This window comes from Protobothrops mucrosquamatus, unplaced genomic scaffold (assembly GCF_001527695.2).
Source record: "Protobothrops mucrosquamatus isolate PMUCROS unplaced genomic scaffold, P.Mucros_1.0 scaffold696, whole genome shotgun sequence".
Classification (NCBI taxonomy): Eukaryota; Metazoa; Chordata; class Lepidosauria; order Squamata; family Viperidae; genus Protobothrops; species Protobothrops mucrosquamatus.
This window is the reverse complement of record NW_015386979.1, coordinates 180,223-203,280: the sequence shown is the minus strand read 5'-3', so window position 1 is coordinate 203,280 and position 23,058 is coordinate 180,223. Positions and strand designations below refer to the sequence as shown.

The following is a 23,058-nucleotide window of genomic DNA, read 5'->3' as shown; positions in this document are numbered from 1 at the left end:
GGCTTGACAACAGCTCTGGAAAAAGTAAAGCTACCAGATTACTTTATAAAACATTAGTTGGCCTAATGAAAAACATCATCTTATTAAAGAGTTTTCTTTTATTCTTCTAAAGAAATGTAAATATGTATGCTTTTGTGGATTTAGTCCTCTTCATCTGATACATGAACTAAAATACCAGGTAAAGGGAGATGGCAGCAAGGTGCATTATAAGAGAAATTATAAAACATACAACAAACAAAATGTCTAACTATAAATAATGACAAGATTATTGTTTCCAGATAGGGCATCATTGTTTTTCTTTTTGTAACTACTCAACAATTGATTCAGCAATTGTGCAATTAGGAAAATCACCATCTCACTGCAAAATAAGAAAAGAGGATCCTCCCTCCTACTTTCAGCCAACATATGTCCAACACTAAGGTACCTGGCACAATGCCTTGGAAATATGATTGTTAAATAAGCAAATGCTACTTTTGATACTTTTCTTTACGGAAAAATGTTTCATTCAGTATCCAATCTGGGCTGGTCACCAGGACCAGAGATTTAGTCTTCCGAGCTTTCAGACTCGTCCTGGAGCCCATCCACAGGAAACTTCTCTCTCACCAGAATGTGTTTCATTCTGTGCTTCATTCATGTTTCAATCACTTTAATTTTTAAAAGGTGAGATACCCTCAAGCCACATTGTTTCTGTACCTATGTGCATAGGTAATAACCACAAAGGCTGAAGATCTATTCAAATTTATTTAATTTAAAATGTAATTAACATGTAATTTTAAGCTAGCTAAGTTTTGCTGAAAATTATTTTTATATGTTAAAATGAGCCCTTCGTTCAAAATTTGAGAAATTTATGCTCTTTTTAAAAAGAGATGTAGTTTAAATCCCTGCAATGCAAATATATTGTTTTATCTGGTGGCAAAATCCTTCTTTCTCCCCCTAAAATACTACTGTATATTGTGAATGTTTTTACATATAAATAAACCTAAAAGTATGTGTTTTTTAAAATGCAGTGACACAGTCAAGCCTAGGAAGCATTATTTCATGTACTGCCAAACAACTCTGCTTAGTAAAAAATATTTTTGTACAAAAGTACAGCATTTAAAAAAGAACAAGTAATGAGAAAACAAAATGTAAAAATCTTACCTCATTCCCCCCAACAGCTTTAGTTAAAATCACTGCTGATGATACTGGTGGAGGCATGCAGCCTACTGTCTGCAAACTAGAGGAAAGAAGGATAAAGGAATATGAACTTTATTTTTTCTAATTAATCTCCAAATGTTCCATACAAGAGAAGGGGCACAGCAGTGTACTACTTGCTAAATGACTAAGTAAAATAAATGTAAAATGTAAAGTAAATGACTTCTTAATCTTCTGCTTACAAATAATTAGCTGATCAAATGTCTCTGAATAACTTTCTTATTATTTATAGCAATTGTACACACTGGATATCATCCAGAAAATATTCCATTGCTAGGGTACCCAAGGCTTTCTGTCTTCACTAGAGGTGTCCAAATAACAGGCTCCAAAAAGTCAGCATTGCAGGTATAACCATGCAATCAAAGCCCCAGCCCTTTTTAATGTGCATTGCATTGTCTCATGAACATAAGGAGGAGTGATACCCTTGACGTTTTTAACCAATTCTGTAGATGCCCACTGCACAGGAAAAAGAAGATATGTACACCCAAAAACATTTATATACAGAATTCCCTGGTAAAAGTGAATGAGGAAATCTGGTCTGTACCAGAATTGAAGTTTCTTCCTAACATCAAACCATTCAAATTTGAAAAAACTAAGAGGAGAAGAAAACCTTCCTGTTACAAAGTATTGCTTTTCATGTAATTAATTTTCAGACAAATTATATTAAAGTGATTTGAGTATTACTGAGGCTCAAGCTAAAATTCTTGATAACTTTCATCATTCAAATTTTATTGCCCTCATCTACTCAATGGCCTGCAAATCTACTACATGGAGGAATGTATCATAGTTCCTTTGTAGACATCATTGTGTCATAACAATACATTCCTAGATAAACATATGACTTTCTTCTTTCCATTTTCATTAAACAATTATACTATCTGCTTTGATAGTTCTTGACATTTTTGTTGAGGTTGATACCTATGCACCTGCTTTTCAGTTTTCTATGACTACTAGTCAGTGAACACATTTGCATATTAAATAAAATTCAAAATTTTGAATAACAGTGACTATAAGGGACTTCTGAAGTCACTATTTGAAATAATGAAAAATAATGCAAGATGCTGAAAAAGAAACCTCTGCAAAATTGTGTTTTGCAATTCAGTATGCTATTTCATGAACATTCAACATTTATCTTTCTATTCTACCATGTCTTACTGTATTCCTAGTCCACTACTCTTTGTAAGTGGTCAGCAAATATAGCATAGGTATGTTAAAAAGAGACATGATTTGTAAGTCTCTACATATAAAATTTGTTGCCAAGCCTAAGTATATGTGGTATAAAAGTTCTGAAAGAGTAATCTAACAGTAAGTGTCAAACCATTAATCAGCACAAAAAATAAGTTCACTGTTTTTTTAAAAAATGCTAGCATTACTGGAAGTGCATTACTGAAAGAGCAGCGATAAATAGTTCATTGCTTAAAACATACCCTTTTAAAAGCCATTCGTTTATAGATGTAATAGATAGGAGCTGAAGAAACAGCCATATAACTGTTGGGAAGAACACAAGTGTGAAGATCTGTACAAAAAGATGCAATTTTACATGCATCAAAGCACTTGTCAGCTCCTGCAAAACAAAAGGAAAAGAAAAAGGTTGCAGTTTTAATAGATGAAGTTAGACTCACGTTAGTATCGTTAAATGTATTAGGTGCACACACTTTCAAAAAATCTGTTTCTAAACTAAGTACACAAAAATATAACACGGCATTGTCTAAAATAATTAAGTACAGATTGAATATTTTATTTATTTCATTTTTTAACTTATTCATACATTTCATTGAAATGATTTCAGTCCATTTTAGCATACATACATATAAAAGGAAAAAAACATGGCTATATATTTGGAGTGAGTAGCTGTACTAAAAAGCCTTTAAAATAGTATTTTTTCATATGGTACAGATCTTCCATCCTCATTAAATAAATGCATACCACAAATAATTTTAATATATGCACGGAAATTTGAGGGTTAATAAGAAACAACCCACATAAACTACTACTTTTGTGCTCTTTTATAAAATAGCCATCTCAAGACATATCTATGCCACAGATTATGCTGATATAAATTTTAAAAATGGGGTTAAAAAAAAGATATATCAGTTGGGGAATTCTGAAGTTGAAGTTAAAAATGAGAAAGACTGACACACATACCCCAACAGTGTTCAATTATAATATCATCATTTTAAAATGTGGCCTTACTACCAGACTTTTAAAATAACCCAGAATTTTGTTACTATTTAAGTAGCAAATGAATAAATAAAAGATGAATATTCAGTTTGCAGTACCTCTGTTTTCAGGGATAGTCCACTATTGAAGAATATAGCAGAGACAGCTATATATGTGATGGTGATTTCTGGTTTCAATGGTCCTGGAAGAGAAAACATATTTGAACCAAAAGTAAACAAAAGCAACTAATTTTTGTAAGTCTTCCCTTTAACGTTTATAGATGGCTATTAAGAAATTCTCCAACTGTGCACTCTATAGAGAAGCTGAAACCACAATTTTAAGAATTCCCAGATCGGAAGCATTAGCCAAACTGGGTAAGAACTCTTTTCTCTCTCCAACAGCAGAAAGAGTAGAAAAGACAATGACATAAATAGTACAGTTTAATCAGTACAGAGGCTATGTCAAAATTGTAGGATTATTTTTTTGTTTTTCTTTTTTATTAGTTTAATAATAAAAAAATTGTAGGATTATTAGACAGATTAGAAGCAGAGCACAAAGTGGTACAATGGTACCTTGGCACTCAACTGCTTTGAAACTCATCGAATTTGGTACTCAATGCATGTTGATATGAAAATTTTGCCCCGTACTCATTGTTTGTTTGGTACTCAACGCACGAGCTAGAACTTGTCAGAATTGGCCACCTTGTGAGTCATTACATTATTCCTTATGAGAAAAAACTGTTTGGTACTCATCATTTTTAGTACTTAGCGCACATCCCAGAACCAATTAACGATGAATAGCAAGGTACCACTATATACAGGTTACAAAAACATGTCATAACTAACAATAACATTATAATTAAGAGCAATAGATGCATGTAAGTCAGTAAAGCCAGCCATAAGGTCTAGATCTCTAGATTGTTTCTTGTTAATTACATAATTTGCATTTTATGCCATCTTAAACTATATTTGCAGAACGAAGAATAGAAATTCAAGATCTGGACATGCACTTTAAAGCAAGTTTTTACTAATTTTAACTATTGTAGGTAATCCTGAAAGTCCAAATTTAGAGTGAACAATGTCAGTTTACATAAAATGAAGAGAATTATGTTTCTACAAAGCTGGTAGTAGCAGATGATGGTAAAAGACCCAAGTTCCTTTGTATTCTGCAGCTTAAGAAGAAAAGTTAGGTAATTGTCACACCATTATTCATTAGAGACAATGTTTAGAAAGGAACAGAATGTGGGGAAAAGACATGAGTGCTTTCTGGTTGCTTTTAAGTTTTGCCTCACATAGGAATCTGCAAAATGTCATATAATACTGATTATCTCTGATGACACAAAAACAGGGTAATATGTACTCATAACACTTATATAACAACATTACTGGCACTATTTTAAGTTCTGATAATTGGGAGAGAAAAACACCAATGTTTTCTTGGCAGCCAAAAGTAATGCAGGCTGAAGTATTCCCTCAGGCAGTTCTAAGTACAAAACCAGAAAACAAACTATTAAAGTGAAACATGAGGGGCACAGTTTTGGCACCTTGATATTACAATAATTTGAATACTCTTAACTTTTATTTTTTTTTCTTTCTTAGATTCAGGTTTGTTGAATATGATCACTGCTTGTATTTTAAGAGAGGCAAAATAGAGTGCAATTATATAACCACATAAAAGTCAGTACTGTACTACTAAAGTCAAACATCTGCAGCCCACTATCAGGAATATCTAATTACAAAGACATCAGAGGGCCATATTTTGAAAGATATTTCTGGAAAGGAAGAAAGGGGGTTATCAAAAGCCTGCTTAAGAGGTATTATTAAGGTAGGCCACCTGCTGAAGCAAGGATGCAGGCTGCATTTGAAAACATTTGTAATTAAATAAAACAGGACAGCATAAACTTTTCTGAAAAATATTTATTTAAAAATACCAGGTTTCTAAAATAAATCAAAAACCCACAAAATCCCCACTTGTAGGAACATTTAAAAAAGTGAATTTGGAAAAAAAAAATCCACATTCATTCTATTTTGTCTCATAAGAAATGCAATGGAATCTATAGAATTTATGAGAAATAATTACTTAAAGCAACCTTGGGAGATTTACTTTGAGCCTATATAACTTCTATGCATAATATTTCAAGTTCCTCAACTATATCAATATAAGTAGAAGTGATCATTAAAATCACTTTAGGAAAAAGCATTAATTTCTCATGAGGTTTAGGAAAAATGGTATACAATACAGAAACTCATGCAAAAAAAAGCTGATAGATGGCAATACATATCTTATTATTGTAAAGGTAGTATTTTGGAAATACTCCAACAGGCACTTTAAGACAATTTATTTCTCACCATCAGAATGATCTCTCTACCTATCAAAAGTTTACAAGTAATTGTAAAGACTGTAGATAGAAAACACTACAGTATCTTCAGTGAACCATTTCTCGTTCTGTCACAAAACAGGAAATGCATTAAGTGCAGATCACATGCACAGACATGTCTCACAATCTGATTTCAGTACTGCATAGTATAGTAGTGACCAACACTGTATATAACTTAAGGGCTGTGTTACCTAAAATAAAGCTACCTGTCCTGTTAGATAATGAAAGGTTCCACTGCATGTGAAGTGAGGTGTTATGGACTGGAAGCCAAGCTTTATCAACTGTAGCCTTATGGAACACTTTGTCCCTGACCCTTTTCTCTTGTTGCATTAACTTTCCTTGGAGATAGTTTGATTCCTTCCATCATGATCTTAGAAGCCTCTAAAAATCTTCCTTTGGAAGAAGGCCTTTGATGAGGTAGAAGTCTAGTGGGGAGTATTTTTTTCTTCCAATCAAATGTATCCAATTCTTGGAAACTGCCTGAATATGTCTCTGCAGTTTTCTTGGCAAGTTTTTTTTTCCAGAAGTGGTTTGCCATTGCCTCTCTCCTAGGGCTGGGAGAAAATGACTGGACCAAAGTCACCTAGATGGCTTAGTGCCTAAGGAGGGACTAGAACTCATGGTCTCCTAGTTTCCAGTTTGATGCCTTAATCACTACACTAAACTGATATTTTACTAAAAATAAAGTTAATAAAGTTACCCTTGCCCCTTGTTATGGTTATTATATTATTTGGATTTTTCTGAGATTGCTGTTTGAGATTGTCTATGGAGATTCTCAGTCATCCAGGTCATAGTTGCCCCAAAGATGTTTTTTCACAAAGCAACGGGATATTCTTGACAAGAAAGTTGCTTCGTGAAAAAGCATCTTTGGGCTGCTTGAGATTCATCTGGCTTATCCAAAGTGAAAAGACTGGGGTAGTATAGAAACTGTGATAATTAAAAATAGAATAGTGTGGTTAGATGGATGGGTAGGTGTCCTGTATATACACACAGGTAAAAAAAAGAGTTCAAGAAAGTGGTTAAATATAATGGCTGTTGATAAGCACCCTCATTTTCTAATTTAGGAATAGTTGATCAAATCTGACAACCATTTACGAACTGTTTTTCAAATACGAATTTCTATTGCTTGAACGACTTTGAAGTTTCTACACTTGTTGCATATCCTTAAGTCCTGTAACTGGGGCGCTACTGCTTCCCCTAAAGGGGTGAGCGAGCGTCTTTATCCCTACTTTTGACAGCAGCTGAAACACACAGGAGTTGTCTGTTGCTACAACTGCAGCCGGATCCTTCCACGCGGAAGTGGAATCTCTCCGCGCTCGCTCGCTCGCTGGGCGTGCAACGTGTCACTGCAACTCTGTTCGGGAGTTTTGAGTCCGGGAAACTCCGACCGTCCACTTAAGGAACGCTAAGAGGGCAGAGCCGGTATTATTTGCAAGGAACGGTTGGAAACGATTCGAAGCGAGAGAAAGGTGCTTTGGCAGCTGGACTCCAATGGCGCTGCCCCGTTACGAAGGGCGAACTCTGGCATTGCTCAGGCAGAGATGCCCCCGCCCGGCTCAGTCCCGATTTGGGGGGCTACAGCGACAAGGCTTCGGCTGGGACCCGGGGCAGCCCTGCCCAATTCTCCCCTTGCTTGCAAACAAGCGAGCCCCGAGTGGGAAAGAGGTGGCCAGGGCCGGCAGGGAAGGCGGGAGCTCCCCCGGCAGACTTACCCCCCTTCACCCCAAAGGCCGGCTCCAGCTTGGCGACGGTGATGACCAGGACGATGCCCAGCATGAACCAGTCCTTCCTCAGCCTGTCCAGAATGCCCATGGCGGCAGCGGCGGCGGGGCTGGCCGAGAGGCTTCGGCGGCTGCGAGCAGCGAGGAAGGAGGGCGGGAGGAGAGTTAGTCAGGACTTCCCTCGGGCCCTCCCGCAGAGCGGCTCCGCAACGTGCCGCCGGCAGCAGCCAAACCAGTTAAACGCCGCTCCCGCCGCCGCTGGTAAGTATCCAGTGACAGGAACAGGCTCTCTGAAAGCCGCCATCGCTACCACGCGACTGCTAATAGACTCGCGCGCACTTAGCCTCGCTGGGGGTGGGGGGGGCAAGGAGGAGGCACGAGAGCAGCAACTCCACCAGGCAGGGCCTCGGAGGCCGCCGCGACTAGGAGTCTCGGCACCCATCGGAGAGCCCCACCGAGGGGCGGGACGACCCAAGCAGCGACCAAACGCTATCCGAAGGAGCGCCCCGGAAGAACTGGGTCCTAAGAAGAGTGCCTCCGAAGCAGGATGAAGGTTGGATGAGCCCACCTCGGGTACTTCCCCAAGTAGGAAGGAAATGCCGTGGAGTGCAGGAATCCTGCACCGCAGCCCTTCCTCAGCCACTGTCAGTCGGAGGAGAGCCAGCAAGCCATTCTCGCCAGCGGCGGGAGAAAAGGAATTGGAAACGTCCGGTGGTAATGAAAGGGCTGCGCGCCTCTTCGAAGCTTTACGTTCGCCTTGTGACGCACGGCGTTTAGCGTGAGAACGGGCCGGAGGGCGGGCCTGTGCTTTCAATTCCTGGCGTGAGACACGTGTCGCGGTACTCGCGCTTCTGGAGGGCGAGCAGGGAGCTAGGGGGTCGTGTGGGCGCGCGCACCTAAGCCGTTGATGATTAAAAAGCGGCCGGAATTACTTTCCTGTATAGGACTGTGAATCGTGGGTATATAGAGTCACAAGGGCACGACTTGTTTGGATTTGTTTTAATATTAGTTAGCCGCGCAAAATTAACCAGTGCTGAGAGATTACTTTGTTTTCTTTGCAATAGTGAAGAATGTTTGTTTGTTTTTTCTTTCCTTCCTTCCTGGATGATGCGATCTTGGGTGAGTTCGTCTAGCGAGATTTAGAACTTCCTTCTAAGAATTTTATGCAGGGTGGGAGAGAGAGAAAGAGCTGCAGGAACAGGTTGGGGAAAACCTCCGTCCCTGGTTCTTCCTCTTGAACTCGGCGCCTGCCTCTGACTCCCTCCTTTCTGCAACCGCAATTTTAGTCTTGATCCCTGGGGATGGACTATGCGGTTCTGAGCCAAAACAAAATCTCGAAATAGAACTTATCGTTTATTACGCCTGCATGCATGTAATTGATTTGCTGTCTCAATCCTCATGGCAGTTTACAGAGAACAAAAATAAATAAATTTTAAAGCACCACAGGAACAAAAATATTGCAATATCAAATAATCTACGCCGTCGTCGTTACCCATTAAATTGGCCATAATGGGTTATAACGTCTGTGGTCAGAATTCCTAAGTGTTCAGGCCACACATGCTTTGGAAATTCCTGCAAGGTACCTTCTGGTCTGGTCTGCAAGGGCTGTGATGCATTCATAAGCATTAGGATTTTCTTGGCCTCATTAGCTCCTCTTTTCCCTGCTCTCCCAATTTACAATATAGGGATGACAACTGCCACAATTCCCAATCAGGCTGCTGGAAAAGGCTGGGCTGCAATTCTGGAAACTCTAGTTTCAACTATTGAAGGACACCAGCTTGGGGAGTGTCATATTTGCTGATCACCTTTGTCAAGGATTTACTTTTTATCAATCACCTGTTCTACAACAGTTGTATAATCTACAGCTTGGGGAGTGTCATATTTGCTGATCACCTTTGTCCAGGATTTACTTTTTATCAATCACCTGTTCTATAACAGTTGTATAATCTGATAAAAGCAACACACCCACAAAAATGAAACACTATTTCATACATTTTAATTTAATTATACTCTCTATTTAAATAGTGGTGCAGTCCAATATGCATTCACAGAAATAGAATTACCTGACCTCAAGGAAAACTACTCCCTATTAAAAGATTTAAGATATTTATATGTATATTCTAGTGCAGTGATGGCGAATGTTTTAGAGACTGAGTGCCCAAACTGCAACCCAAAACCCACTTACGTATTGTTGGGTGCCGGGTGGGCGTGGCCCATTGGGTAGGTGTGGCCCATTGGATGGACATGGCTGCAGTGGTAATGGCAAACTGGGTGGGACTAAAAAGTTCAATCAATTTCAACTTTGCGAGATCTTTTTTTCTCCCACGAGAAGTTGAAATTGATTGATTGATTGAACTTTTTTTTTTGCGGAGGCCTAAAGCAAAAAAGTTTTATAAAACCCAGCTGAAGGCCTAGGACTGGGGCGATGGCGCGTGTGCCCACAGAGAGGGCTCTGCGTGCCACAGGTTCGCCACCACAGTTCTAGTGCATGGGTGTTAAACTCACCATGTCACTTGATATGTCGCGATATATCGTGACTCTTTTTGCATTATCAGCAATGGAGTGGGCGCAGCTTCGGTATGATGAAACCGGCCCACAGGCCGGCAGTTTGACACCCCTGTTCTAGTGTATTGTAGGAAAAGGATGTTATTCTCCAGAGATTGCTGAAATTACTGTTCTGTTTAATTGCAGCTAGCAACATCCTTATCACTGTGCCTGGCTGCTTCCTGGTGGATGCCAGAAAAGGTTTATGTAAGATAGCAGATGTTACCCTGTTTCTATTTAAGAAATGCTTCTTTAAATCTTACCATAGAAATGAAATTTCTTAAGAAAAGTTTCTATTTAAGAAATGCCACAATTGCATTGCTGTTATCAGGTAAGAGCTACTTTGAGATGCTTTTATTTACAAATTTCTTGCATATCTTCTCAGAAATAATACTCAGAGCCTTATTCTAAAGTAAATGGAAGGATTGCAGCTAGGTTTATTTGTATGCAATTTTCCTTCATTTATATTTATACCTAGAGAAAAAAAAGTCCACGATAAAAATAAAGGTATTTCCCCAACACAAAGTAACTTTGCAATTAAAATATAGCTAAAAGAACATATTCAAAAACAGCATTAAAAAAACTAAATACAATTTTTGCACATCTGTTCAGAAGTGAGTTCCATAGAATCCCACCATAAAATAAGTGGTGTACAGGACTGTAGTTTGAAGGCAGCATAAATGAGAAATTATCAGGACTATTGAAAGAGACTAAGCAGTAACTCTGTTATGTTTAACTTGGAAAGGGATCTGATTCTTATTGCTGATGTCACACATTTTAGCATTGGCTTATCTGTTCCTGTATTCCTATATATTGTCTTAATTCTAAAATTCAGGATGTTTCCTGTTATTTACCTGAATGGCATCCAGGACCCTATTTGTACTCAGCATATGACTGATTCTTTCAAAATATAACATTGAATCACAAATTAAACAGCCATTTTTCTGTCTAAGATGATAGGATAACCCAATGATGACGAACCTTTTAGAGACCGAGTGCCCAAAAACTGGCTCCGCCCTGCTCCAACCCCCTGCCCCGCCCCCACTCTGCCCCCTCCCCCCCTGCCTGCCCACAGGACCACTCACCACCTCCAGGACCCGCCGCAGATCATCCAGGCAGCCCAGCAGTGCTATGGCGGCCACACCCTCTGCGCGCGCCCTGCAGCATCAACTGCATGATGGGGTGTGAGGGCAGAGTCTTGTCTACGCTGCCTGGCTGCCATGTCCTTGGCTGCGCTGCTCCATGTGCGCCACTCTCGGGGGCGACTCTCTTTCAGGGGGGCTGCTGGAGAGGAGGGGGTTGCGGGGGGAGGTGAGGCTGGGACAACGGCACGTGTGCCCACAGAGAGAGCTCCGAGTGCTGCCTCTGGCACCCGTGCCATAGGTTCGCCACCACTGGAATAACCTATGAAGTTATTTTATGTTTCTGTGTGTCTTAAACAAAGAAATTGAATCACTTTACTAAATCACAGAAAAGCATGTTGTGTAGAGACATCCTGTATGGTTATGACCATTAGCTTTTGTTCTTGCCTTTCCCAGCTGATGTGTTCGGACCACACATTCTCAATAATGACTCAGGTATCACCTGTTGGTGATGCTGGCTGGAAGTTATGAGCATTGCACTCTTAACTAACTCCTCCCCAAAAAATTTAAATATGTAACTGGACAGTGAGGAAAGTCTATTCCATCCCTTTGTATTGTTTTCATTGGTCCCAACAGCCCCCCTCCCATCTCCCATCTTGGAGGATAATTTCTTCAGCTGCTGTTCTGCCCTTTTAGACTCCATAAATGAACTAACTTTTGCACAAAACCCTTCAAAGTCTGCAACTATAGCCAGCCACTCAAATGTTCAGCAGTTTATGTGGTACATGGTAAAAAAAACTATAAAAATGAGGAAGTAATAAAGAAGGGAGGGTGAATAAATAAGTTTTCACTCTCATTTTTATAGGATGGAGAAGGCATAAACAGAACTACCTCTTTTAAGCTTTAAAGCTTAACCTTTTACAGTTATAGGGTAATTTCCAAGGCCTTGTTTGACTGCTTGCTTGCTTGGTTGTTTTATCTCTTGCATTTATATGGCTGCCATCCACAAAAAGCAACCTTGGACAGTATACAACTTGTATACTTGTAACCTTTTTCATGTTAGTAAGACAATTCAGAATTTGGAAAGCCAGTCCCTTGGGATAACTGCTAGGGGCTTTTTGCTAACTAGCTACCATGAAGGACATAAGATGCAAAGTACAAGTTGACTAGAAAGCTGCTCTTTTTGTATCCACAAACTCAAAGGTTTAGTATTGTCCCTTCCTAAATTTGTCTTTTTCTTCTAAATTTCAAGCAAAGATCGCAGTGGCACATCATATTTATTTCCTAAGAAAAGCATGTTTGAATATATACTTGTGTACAAATGGATGTGTAAAACTAAGGCAGGGAGCCTGCAATTGCAAGAATGGTGTCCACAGATATAAGGAGACCACTGAGGATCATGTTGAGGATCGCAAGGGTTGCTGGTTCAGGATTGTTCAATTGGCTGCCAAAGGTTGCCATATAAGGTTGCCATATATCCAACCTTATATGACAAAACAGAAACAAATCCATCTTGTTTAGAAATGAAAGGATGACTGGCAAGCCCCTTGGCACTTTTTGCTATTCTTCAATACTGTTTTAGTAATAATGACATTTCTGTACAGTCAATTTGGAAAAGAGCATTAGCATTAGTGGCTAATTCAGTCATTTGATCAAATAGAAGCTGTTGTAGAGAACTGAGCCCCCTGATTCTGTAACATCTGCCATTCCTTTGGGAAAGGGCACACCTATTATAAAATAAAGACAACTTAATCTCTTGTGATTTATTCTATTTCATTATGTATGAGTTCCTGCTGAATGAGATTTCTCCGAGTCTTAGGAAAATATATATGATCTTCTGTACTTCACCTGGAAGTCAGTGGACTTTTTTCAATGTTAAATAAATCTCTTCTAATCATAAAATGCCATCTCCTTGGCTATATATGCCATTGCTCTCTCCTTCTTCAAACCCACCTTTTCTGTGTGGCTTAACTTATTCCTATTTCCAACCATAATTTATCAGTGTTGTATGCATTTTTTCATATTCAGTATGGCAATGCCCATCTTTTTAGCCTTCCTACACTGATGTTTTACATCCCACTCTGGTTTAAATGGTAAATTTCTTGGGAGAAGAAAATTTTCTCTCTATTTATGGAGCTCCATAAAACACAATATGCACTGCTAGCAATATATGAAACAATAATATAATTGTGATCTTGGCAATGTATAGTTGAGCCTTTTGGTTAAAAGATATCTATAACAAGGAATTCTGTTACTAAAGTATTGTTACACATTATAATTTTGACGTTTGTGTTCTTCCACTGCACTTAGTTACACCTTGTACTGCTTAGACACATTTCATATATGTATTTCTGTGTGCACATGCAAGCTTCATCTTGATTTACGGCTTAGTACAACAAACCCAGCCAATTGGAACATAACTGGTAAACTCTGATTAGATAAGCTGTGATTCAGCATGTACTCTGCCACTAATTTGACATGTTATAAATATGCTGTAGAAGGCACTTTTGGTTGCATTTCCCTGCAAGGCAGGGGTAATCAACTCATGATGCTAGAAGAGTATGTGGTTGTATAGTAATGACAAAAACCCTCTGAATAAGGTCAGAACACTAGAAAGTGTCCTCTCTTTTCCTGCCGCCTGTCACTAAGAGAGAGAGAAAACAATGTCATTCTCAGAAAGGGAATGACAAGAAGTGGTTACAGAGAGGGAGAAAAGACAATATAATATTTGGCTACAACCAAGTGTGTTCCTTAGTTTAATCCTACTCTTCTTGCAGCCTCAATAAATTGCTTATTCATTCTAGGGTCCAGAGATGCCGGTGGTGATGCATCATTATTAATGTATTATAACATGTAAACAAAATCCAAAAACCCCAAACATATTTTTAAATGATTTATGGCTTTTCTGCCATTCAGCATCATACAATCTGTAACAAATCACTGGAGGTGATGCTGTGGAGCAGGAATGACCAAGCCATGGGTTGCCTGTCATCCTTAGGGACTGTCTGGTGCTCTGTTATAAGGAATGTAGCCTTTCTATGGTTCCTCAATACCAATCAGTGGATTGCTCAGGAGCATTTCCCAGTGGGAAGCAGTCTGTGAACAAAGGTATACTGCTAATGTGGAAGTTGGATGCTATCTGATTTAACTGCCCCTGGGGAAAAATGAAGGGACGAGGGGAAATAGGACAATGGTGGCTATGACTGAAGCAGCATATAGGCACTTGCAATTAAACACATAACTAAGGTATTTTCATTTTACCTACCGGTATTTATCAGCTAAAAGGGGAGACAGCCTGAAGAAGTGGTTAAGGCGTGTGGCTAGAAACTGGGAGGCTGCAACTTCTATTCTCACTTTAGGCATGAAGCAAGCCAGATGGGTGAGCTTAGATCAGTCACTCTGTCTCAGCCCTGGGAAGGATGGAATGGCAAACCACTTCTGAAAAACCTTATCAAGAACACTGCAGGGACTAGGTCCAGTTTCCAAGAGTCAAAACAACTCAAAGGCAAACACATCATTTATCAGCTAAGACAAGTTTTTAACCTTCTGGCCCACAAGCCAAAAATGCCAACAGAAGACCGGCTAAATAACTTTATTTGGTTGTTGCCTAAAGCCACTAAACATAGCTTGTTGTCAGCTAGAAGGCTTTGGAGCAGTGCTTGGGTTAAGAGACCATAATCTATGGCGGCACGTTCAAGAAGATGGTAGCTGGAGTCATACATCATATTAACACATGATTTGTGTAACTGATGTATTGAATAAACTACAATAAACTTGCATAATATGCAGAGGCATTACTGGGATAGAATGTGAGTTTGACTCAAGAAGAAAAGAATGCTGAACTGGTATAGAAAAGATAACTGAATCCTGGGAAAATAGAAAGTGTGAGAAACCAAAAGAATTTTGCTTCAGTTGTGTTAGGCATAAGTTGAAGTACAGGTAGTCCTTAACTTACGACCACAACTGAGCCCAAAATTTATGTTGCTAAGTGAGAAATTTGTTAAGTGAGTTTTGTCCCATTTTGCAACTTTTTTTGCAACACTTGTTAAGTGAATCACTGCAGTTGTTAAATTTGTAACATAGTTATTAAATGAATCTGGTTTCCCCATTGACTTTGCTTGTCAGAAGGTTACAGAAGGTGATCACATGACCCCGGGACACTGCAACCATCATAAATGTGAGTTGTCACGCATCCAAATGTAAATCATGTGACCATGGGGATATTGCAACAGTCATAAGTGTGAAAAACATTCATAAGTCACTTTTTTTCAGTACTGTTGAAACTAAAAAAGGTCACTAAGTGAAGTGTTGTATGTCGAGAACTACCTGTAGAGAGGGAATTTGACAGGCTTTCAAGAGATTATTACAATACCCTAACTGCATTAAAATATATTTTAAATCTCCTAATAAGTTCTGTTTCATCATATTGCTTATGTCAACATTTTAATAGTAATCAATCCAAATGCCATTTAAGTTAGATGATGTGTGCTCCCAATTTATATTTCGGCTTGTTTGTACCTGTTAATCTTTTACATGTTTCTTTCTCTGATGGTCTAGAGCTGTTTGATATGTTGTTTCTTAGCTAATGTGGTTAAAAATGTTAATTCACTAAATGTTTGTATGCTGACAGGCCTAGTTAAAGTCTACTCTATTAGGAATGATGTATAAAGAACTGTCTTGATAGTGGTCTGACCTTTACATTCATATCTCTTTAATTTAATTTCATATGCATATGACATTCTTTATCCTCATAGAAATATTGAGGTAAAGGATTTTTATGAATGCTGTGGGATTTTTACATTATGTGATCAGATGAATATCATCTGATCATGCACTGAGACAACAGAGATTTCAGAATAAAAGGAAGACCTCCCAAGATAAAGATACCTCAATTGAAAAAAAGAGGGTAGTAAATAATTTAAATTAGGAAGAACAAAGAGAGTCAAAAGGAACAAGATAAAGACATGTATAAATTATAAATGCAGACATTAAAAAAGAAATATAGCAATATAAGAGAGAAAGGTTACAACCCATTTTGACTTCTCATAAGTATTAAATGGTATAATTTTCAGTTTTCTCAGCCTCCAAGAGAAATTGGTCTTACTATTTTGCCCAAGGAAATTAGTCAAAATTACATTAAATGAGAAGAAGCTGTTCTAATATCTGCTGAGAATGTGGCATATTTGAAGAAGTACCTGCTTTCATATCCAGCTAACAATATATAAACTGCTTCCCTAAAGCTGATACTATCTAGATGCTAGGACTACAATTCCCATTATGTCAAGCAACATAGCTGATGACCACACTGATTGAAAGCAGTGGTAGTTATACATAATCCAGAAGCTGCTAAATTGAGAAAATTGAATTAAATTGTCAGTGAATATGAAGCATTCCACTGGTCATATATATAATTACTCAGAGGAGACATCAAAAATACTGCACATTAATAAAAAATAATGTTTTTGTTAATAAAAATCCCTGAGATTAGGTTTGGGAAAAGGCAATCAAGATGATTGAAAATTCCTAAAGAAGGAAATGTTAGGTGTACAGTTGCAAACAATTCTGATGAGAAGAAAAAAATGGAGGACAGTCAAGTCAATGTGAAGATCTTGGTTTGTTTGATTTATAAATAAGATATACAGGAAATGGAAGCAGGGCCATGCCCCAAGGGAAATGATAGCCTGGAAGTGGAGAACTTATGTCAGGAAAGTAAAATTCAAGATTAAGGTCAGTGGTGGGATTCAGCCAGTTCACACCACTTCGGCAGAACCGGTAGCTAATTTTTTGTTGCCCAGGCCCAGAATGGACTTCCAGAAGCGGCATCCACACAGAGAACCGGTTGTTCACATATTTGAATCCCACCAGTGATTAAGGTGATATTATAAGAAAGCTAATAATAAAAACAAAAAGGGTTTATTTAAACAAATTCAAAAGAAAAGGATGGAAAAATATTTCAGTGTATCAGCTGCTCAAGGAAAAAGGCAAAAAAGAAACAAAAGGCAAAAACGTATAAGAAAAGGCAGAGCTCTTCCTATTTCAGTTCAGTCTTCTGCAAAACAAACCCCAAAATGTGTTCCACCAGAACCTGAATATTAAGATGAAGGAACAAAATTGAAGTTAGCAATTGATAGAGGCTTCATTAGGGAATAGCACTTTACTTTGAAATAATTTAAGTCTTCAGCCTTCGGGAGTCCTGAAGAAAGTAATTGATGGTCTGGTTGAACCCTCTTTCACAATGGCGAAATTGATGTTGGGCACATCATAATATTGTTCATGTATTGTTTTTCATGCTGTTCATGTATTATTTTTCATGCTGGAGAACTAGAGCAGTGCCAGACAAAGAAGGAACACATGTTGTCCCTGACTTCAAAATAGGAGAAAAGAAGATCTAGCAAATCAGTCTGATATTGATATTTAGGAACATTTTAGAATAGGTCATAAAGAGATTAATACGTATGCATTTTGAAAAAATACGGTAATTACCAGAAGTCCGCATGGATTTGTCAAAACTGATTTACCCTATTTTTTGTTGAGTTACTTATTTAATAGATTGTGGGAATACTGTAGATGTTGACTATATTTGACTGCAGTGAAACATTTGACAAAGTATCCCATGGCACACTGAGAAACAAGCTGTGGTCTGGATGGCATGACAATTAAGAGGATACTGTCAAGCTTCCCAACTAGAACTCTGCAATAAATAAATCACAAATCTCTTGATATTTCTCAACTTGGCTAAGTTCTTGTGTTAGATTTGGCAAAAATCTCACAGATTCAGCTTGACTTATATAAAAAAGTTATTGATGATAAAAATAAAAGACACAAAATAGTTGATTCCCCACAGCCAGTAAGAAGATATTCCTTTCTTTTTTCTGTCTCACACACACAAATCATCAAACTTTTGATGTTGCCTTGAAACAGAACAATTATATGTTTATATAACTACCATCTTTGACCTGAAAAGAGTTATTACATAACCCTCACAATTATATAGCTCGCTTGAAATTCAATCCTTTTTAAAAATGGCTGTTCATCAAATCATTGTCAAGTGGAGTACCACAATGATTACTGTTCTGCTCTTCAATGTTTTCTTTAATGACTGGGTGAGGAGGTAAAGGGAACAGTTAACATATTTGTTAATATACCCAATTTCTAGTCAATGGATGTCTCTATTGAACAGTCAAAATGTTTGGTTAACAAAATTAAAATCGATAAGACAAAAAAGAAAAGCTATAAATATGAATTTTAAAATATTAAAAATAAAATGTATATTATGTCTATTCAAAATATAAACTTTAGAACCCAGGGCATGCTGCATAGTTCCATATGTAGAACTATAGTCCAGAAATGATTTCCAAATAAGACTAAATTCTACATCAGATTTACTTTTTAAATATGAAAATTCTAGATATTCTAAAATTCTATTCTAGATATTGAAATATATCCCCACAGTTTAATTAGCCATTAATTAAGGATTCAGAGAACTGAAATAATCAGAGAAAGTGAAGATGATCATGGAACTAGAAACTAAGCCAAATAAATAATCACAAAAGAGTTGAATGTAATTAGCTTTGAGTGTATGGGATATGATTTATTTTTTATTCCATTTAAGCATGTAATAATAATAATAATAATGATGATGATGATGATAAAGTTGGAATGGACCTTGGAGGTCATCTAGTCCAACCCCCTGTTCAGGCAGGAAACCCTATACCATTTCGGACAAATGGCTGTCCAGTTTCTTCTTAAAAACTTCCAGTGCTGGAGCATTCACCGCTTCTGGAGGCAGGTTGTTCCACTGGTTAATTGTTCTAACCGTCAGGAAGTTTCTCCTTAGTTCTAGGTTGCTTCTCTCCTTGATTAATTTCCATCCGTTGCTTCTTGTCCTGCCTTCAGGCGCCTTGGAAAATAGCTTGACTCCCTCTTCTTTGTGGCAGCCCCTGAGATACTGGAACACTGCTATCATGTCCCCCCTCGTCCTTCTCTTCGTTAAACTAGACATACCCCATTCCTGCAACTGTTCCTTATATGTTTTAGCCTCCAGTCCCCTAATCATCTTTGTTGCTCTTCTCTGTACTCTTTCTAGAGTCTCAACATCTTTTTTACATCGTGGTGACCAAAACTGGATGCAGTATTTCAAGTGTTGCCTTACCAAGACATTGTAAAGTAGTATTAATACTTCATGTGATCTTGAATCTAGTTCTAGTTGTCTAGTTCTCAAAGATTGTATAGGTCCCTGCAGGTTTTGGGGGGTTTTTGGCAAAAAGTTTCAGAACTGGTGTGCCATTGCTTCCTTTCTAAGGCTAAGAGAAAGAGAGTAGCCTTCCAATAACTTAAACAATGAATTTAAGTTATTGGAAGACAGATTCAGAATAAATATTAGAAAAATAAATAAAATAAATAAATATTAGAAAAAGTTAGAAAAAGTAAGAACCAATGATAGAACCGATCATCCAGAGAGGTGATGGTCTCGCCATTAACAGCACGTGTACAAGTATTCAAGAAGTCTAAATTTAATCTATCTGTCCTATATGGAACAAAGAGCTGGACTTGACAACTAAGTGACTGACTGTGATTCAAGAAAAGCAGTATTAAAAGTCTACTGATAAATATGGGCTTCAGGACGTGATTGAGTAGCCTTCTGCCAACCTACCTTCTCTTTTTAATCATTTCCCCCTTTTTCTCCTTGTTCCCTTCCTCTCCCTTCATATTTCCTCCTTCTCTCCTTTTACTTCTTAACATGGACTTTTACCTTCCTCTTTTCCATCTAGCACTTGGCCTTCCTGTTCTTGCAGTTATATTGTTGACATATGTCTTTGTGAAATAAGAGAACACTAAGCTATTACCAAAACTGCCTTGGGGTTTTTGTCTCTTTATTGTTTGTCAAGCAAGATCAAAAGCTAGGCATTGGTATAATGGATACTCCATTATGCTATTCCATATAATTATGCCTAAGGAAGCCAATTGGCCATGGTCAACTCACCGGGGCCAACTTGCCATGGGACAATTCACCCCAGGACAACTCACCATGGGACAAGAGTTACACTAACATCAAAGAAATAGTGGAATAGCATCATTAAAGAAAGGATGCCAAAAGAGAGACAAAATGAAATGTGAATGACAAAAATTAAAATAATTTTTTAAACTTTTTTAAATAATTAAATTGAATTCTTGAATTGTCCCACAACAAGTTGTCCTGTGGTGACTTGGCCATGGCAAATGGGCCATGGCAAGTTGACCATGGCAAGTTTGCTGCAGAATGTGCAGAATCACTCTCTATGTAAAGGAACAAACTTGATTTACACAACATGCTCAGCAAAATGCAGCTTCCTGTTTTGTCTTACTGTGTTGTGACAACACGCATATTGCTATTGGAAAACTGTGGTTTATTGAAAACTGATGTGAATCTATCCATATGTTATTTGATGAACTCGGGCTAAGCAAAGGGTTTGCTTAGCATGATCCCTCATTTCAGAAATAAAAGTCAATCTCTTTGGCTACCTTAGTGGAGAATGCAGGAGATAACAGACGTCTTGAAAAAGATCAAAATAAGATACTGCATTTTAATCAGAGTTTAATGTGCATTGTAATCCATCTCTGCTCCCATAAACCTATGTTAAAATAAATAAAAAGAAGAGCAAACCTGTTATGTTTGGTGATCGGTGAGGCATTGATGACGCAGCAGGAGCAACAACAACTCTTTATTAAGGTTTTAACAGAAGACTGGCTAACTGCTGCTCCACCCCTATTTATACACTCAGCAACAAGGTGGCGGCCAATAGGATTCAAGTATTAGTTCCCGCTTTAAACACAAATTAATGAGCATGTAGACAGAAAGTCTGGCACTTAACTGACTTAGTCTTATGACCATTTTTTCAACAGTTCCAAGCAATTCACCTCAATACATTACACCCCTTTCCCCAAGATAGTTCATAAGGACAAATATTGAACATATTCCCTTAAATACGTTGGTGGCCTTTTCACCCGTTCCGAACACCTCAGAATGGCTGGATGCCCCCAGTCTGTCAGCTCGCCTGCCGACTTGCTAGACCAGGGCTGTGAGGCCCATCCGTTATGGGTAGAATCGAATCTCTGTGGCTGGTCTGTCCTGGTAGACCTGAGCCAGTGTCCAAAGGTGGAGCAGACTCCACCGGTCCAGAAAATGGAGCCGTCTGCTGGCATTGCCCATTTGATGAAGTATCAGTGTTTGGGACTAACTTTCCAGTCGCTAGAGCCCCATCCCTTAGTCGGAGGGTTCCGTCGTCGCTGGCAGATTCTAATGCACGACTGAAATCGTGCTGCTCCTGAGTTTGACTGTCACAAGAGTTGTGAGCTAGACTGTCACTAGAGTCATGAGCTAATGGCTGGTTCGCTAACCTCCGCCGCAGTTGGTTGATGTGCCTGCGTAGCACGCGACCGTCTTCCAGGACCACTTCATAAGAAAGTGACACCTTACAAACCACAGCTACCACCCACAGTGCCTCTTGCCCGTAATTCCTTGCCCAAACCGGGTTGCCAACTTGCAAGCGCCGTAGTGTCTTTGGCTGTGTTGTTTGTGAGGCAACTCTATCAGGATGCAGGCGATCCAGCTTTGTGATCAAACGCCGGCCCCATCTTTTTTTCTGCTGGGCTTCTGCCCATGGAAGCGCAGGGAGTCGTGTGTTGGCAAAGTAAAAAATCAGCTAGCCTATGCTGCCAGTTGCCAGTTACAATCCTTTTTATGGACTCTTTGGTCGTTCGGACCATGCGCTCTGCTTGGCCGTTTGAGGCCAGGTGAAAGGGAGCAAATGTGTGCCTAAGCATATTAGCCCTCAAAAAGGACTGGAATTCTGAAGCAGTAAATTGAGCCCCATTGACTGAGACTATCACGTCGGGTAGCCCATGTGTGGCAAAAATCCTGCGCAGTTCCTGGATGATCCTGGCAGTAGTCATAGTAGGGACAGGTATGACCTCTAACCACTTGGAGTGACTGCCCACCACAATGAGGAAGAGTTGTCCCTGAAAGAGCCCTGCGAAATCAATGTGGATCCTGGACCATGGGGCTTGTGTGGTTTCCCATCGATGGACTGGGGTGTGGGGCATCTCTGCTCTAGATTGCTGGCAAATGTGGCAGCTGTGTACCTGAGCCTCAATATCTTTATCCAGCCCAGGCCACCAAAGTTAGCTTCGCGTGAGTGCCTTCATCCGGACTATTCCTGGATGTCCCTCATGCAGAGACTCTTAAGACTCTAGCCCTCAGTGAGTTTGGGACTAAGACCCGACTACCCCACAAGACGCACCCCCTGTGAGGAGACAACTCATTCTTCCTCCTACTGAAGCTCTAAAGTTAGGCCTCGGACTACTTTCTGCCCATCCTGTAAGCACCCAGTTCAACACACGGCTCAGCGTTGTGTCTGAAGCTGTTCCGGCAGCCACGTCCCCTGCACTAAGGGGAGACTCTGGCAGATCCTGGATAGCCAGGATGCGAGTGGCTGGAGCGGGGTTGGGCTCTAAATGTGGCAGGGGCAGTCTGCTAAGGCCATCTGCGTGGCCCATTTCCCTGCCTGATTTGTGAATCAGACTATAATTATAAATTGACAGAAATATTGACCACCTCAGCATCCTAGGAGAGATGATCTGTTCATTGTGAACAAATCCAGAAGTGGCTTATGGTCTGTGAAGACCGTGAAGGGCCTACCATACAAATAGTCATGAAACTTCTTGATCCCTGCCACTATGGCCAATGCTTCTTTATCTATTTGAGCGTAATTACGTTCTGCCGAAGACAAGGTCCGCAATAGGCTATTGGAATTTGCCTTCCGTTAGTCGTTAAATGACTCAGCACAGCACCTACCCCGTACGGGGACACATCACAAGTGATGCAAACAGGCAACTTCTCGTTAAAATGCGTCAAAACTGAGTTTGAAGACAGCAGTGATTTGACTGCTGAAAAGCTCCTCTCATGGACATTTGTCCACCGCCACTGTGCATTCTTGTCCAA

General features: G+C 39.2%; 1 protein-coding gene across 2 annotated transcripts in view; it reads right to left on the bottom strand.

The window, feature by feature from the left end:
- The window catches only part of SLC10A7 (solute carrier family 10 member 7), a 116,164-nt gene extending 108,608 nt beyond the window's left edge, over positions 1–7,556 (bottom strand). The window contains exons 1-4 of one of the 2 annotated variants that reach the window (XM_015818188.1): positions 7,444–7,556; positions 3,474–3,556; positions 2,622–2,758; positions 1,141–1,216 (exon numbers count right to left, since the gene is read on the bottom strand). In XM_015818188.1, the coding sequence (XP_015673674.1) occupies positions 1,141–1,216; positions 2,622–2,758; positions 3,474–3,556; positions 7,444–7,543 (396 nt within the window). In that variant the 5' untranslated portion in view covers positions 7,544–7,556. Of the gene's footprint in view, positions 1–1,140; positions 1,217–2,621; positions 2,759–3,473; positions 3,557–7,443 lie in introns of those variants that run through there. The other variant, XM_015818189.1, reaches the window with a different exon arrangement.
- Between the last annotated feature and the right edge of the window lie 15,502 nt (positions 7,557–23,058).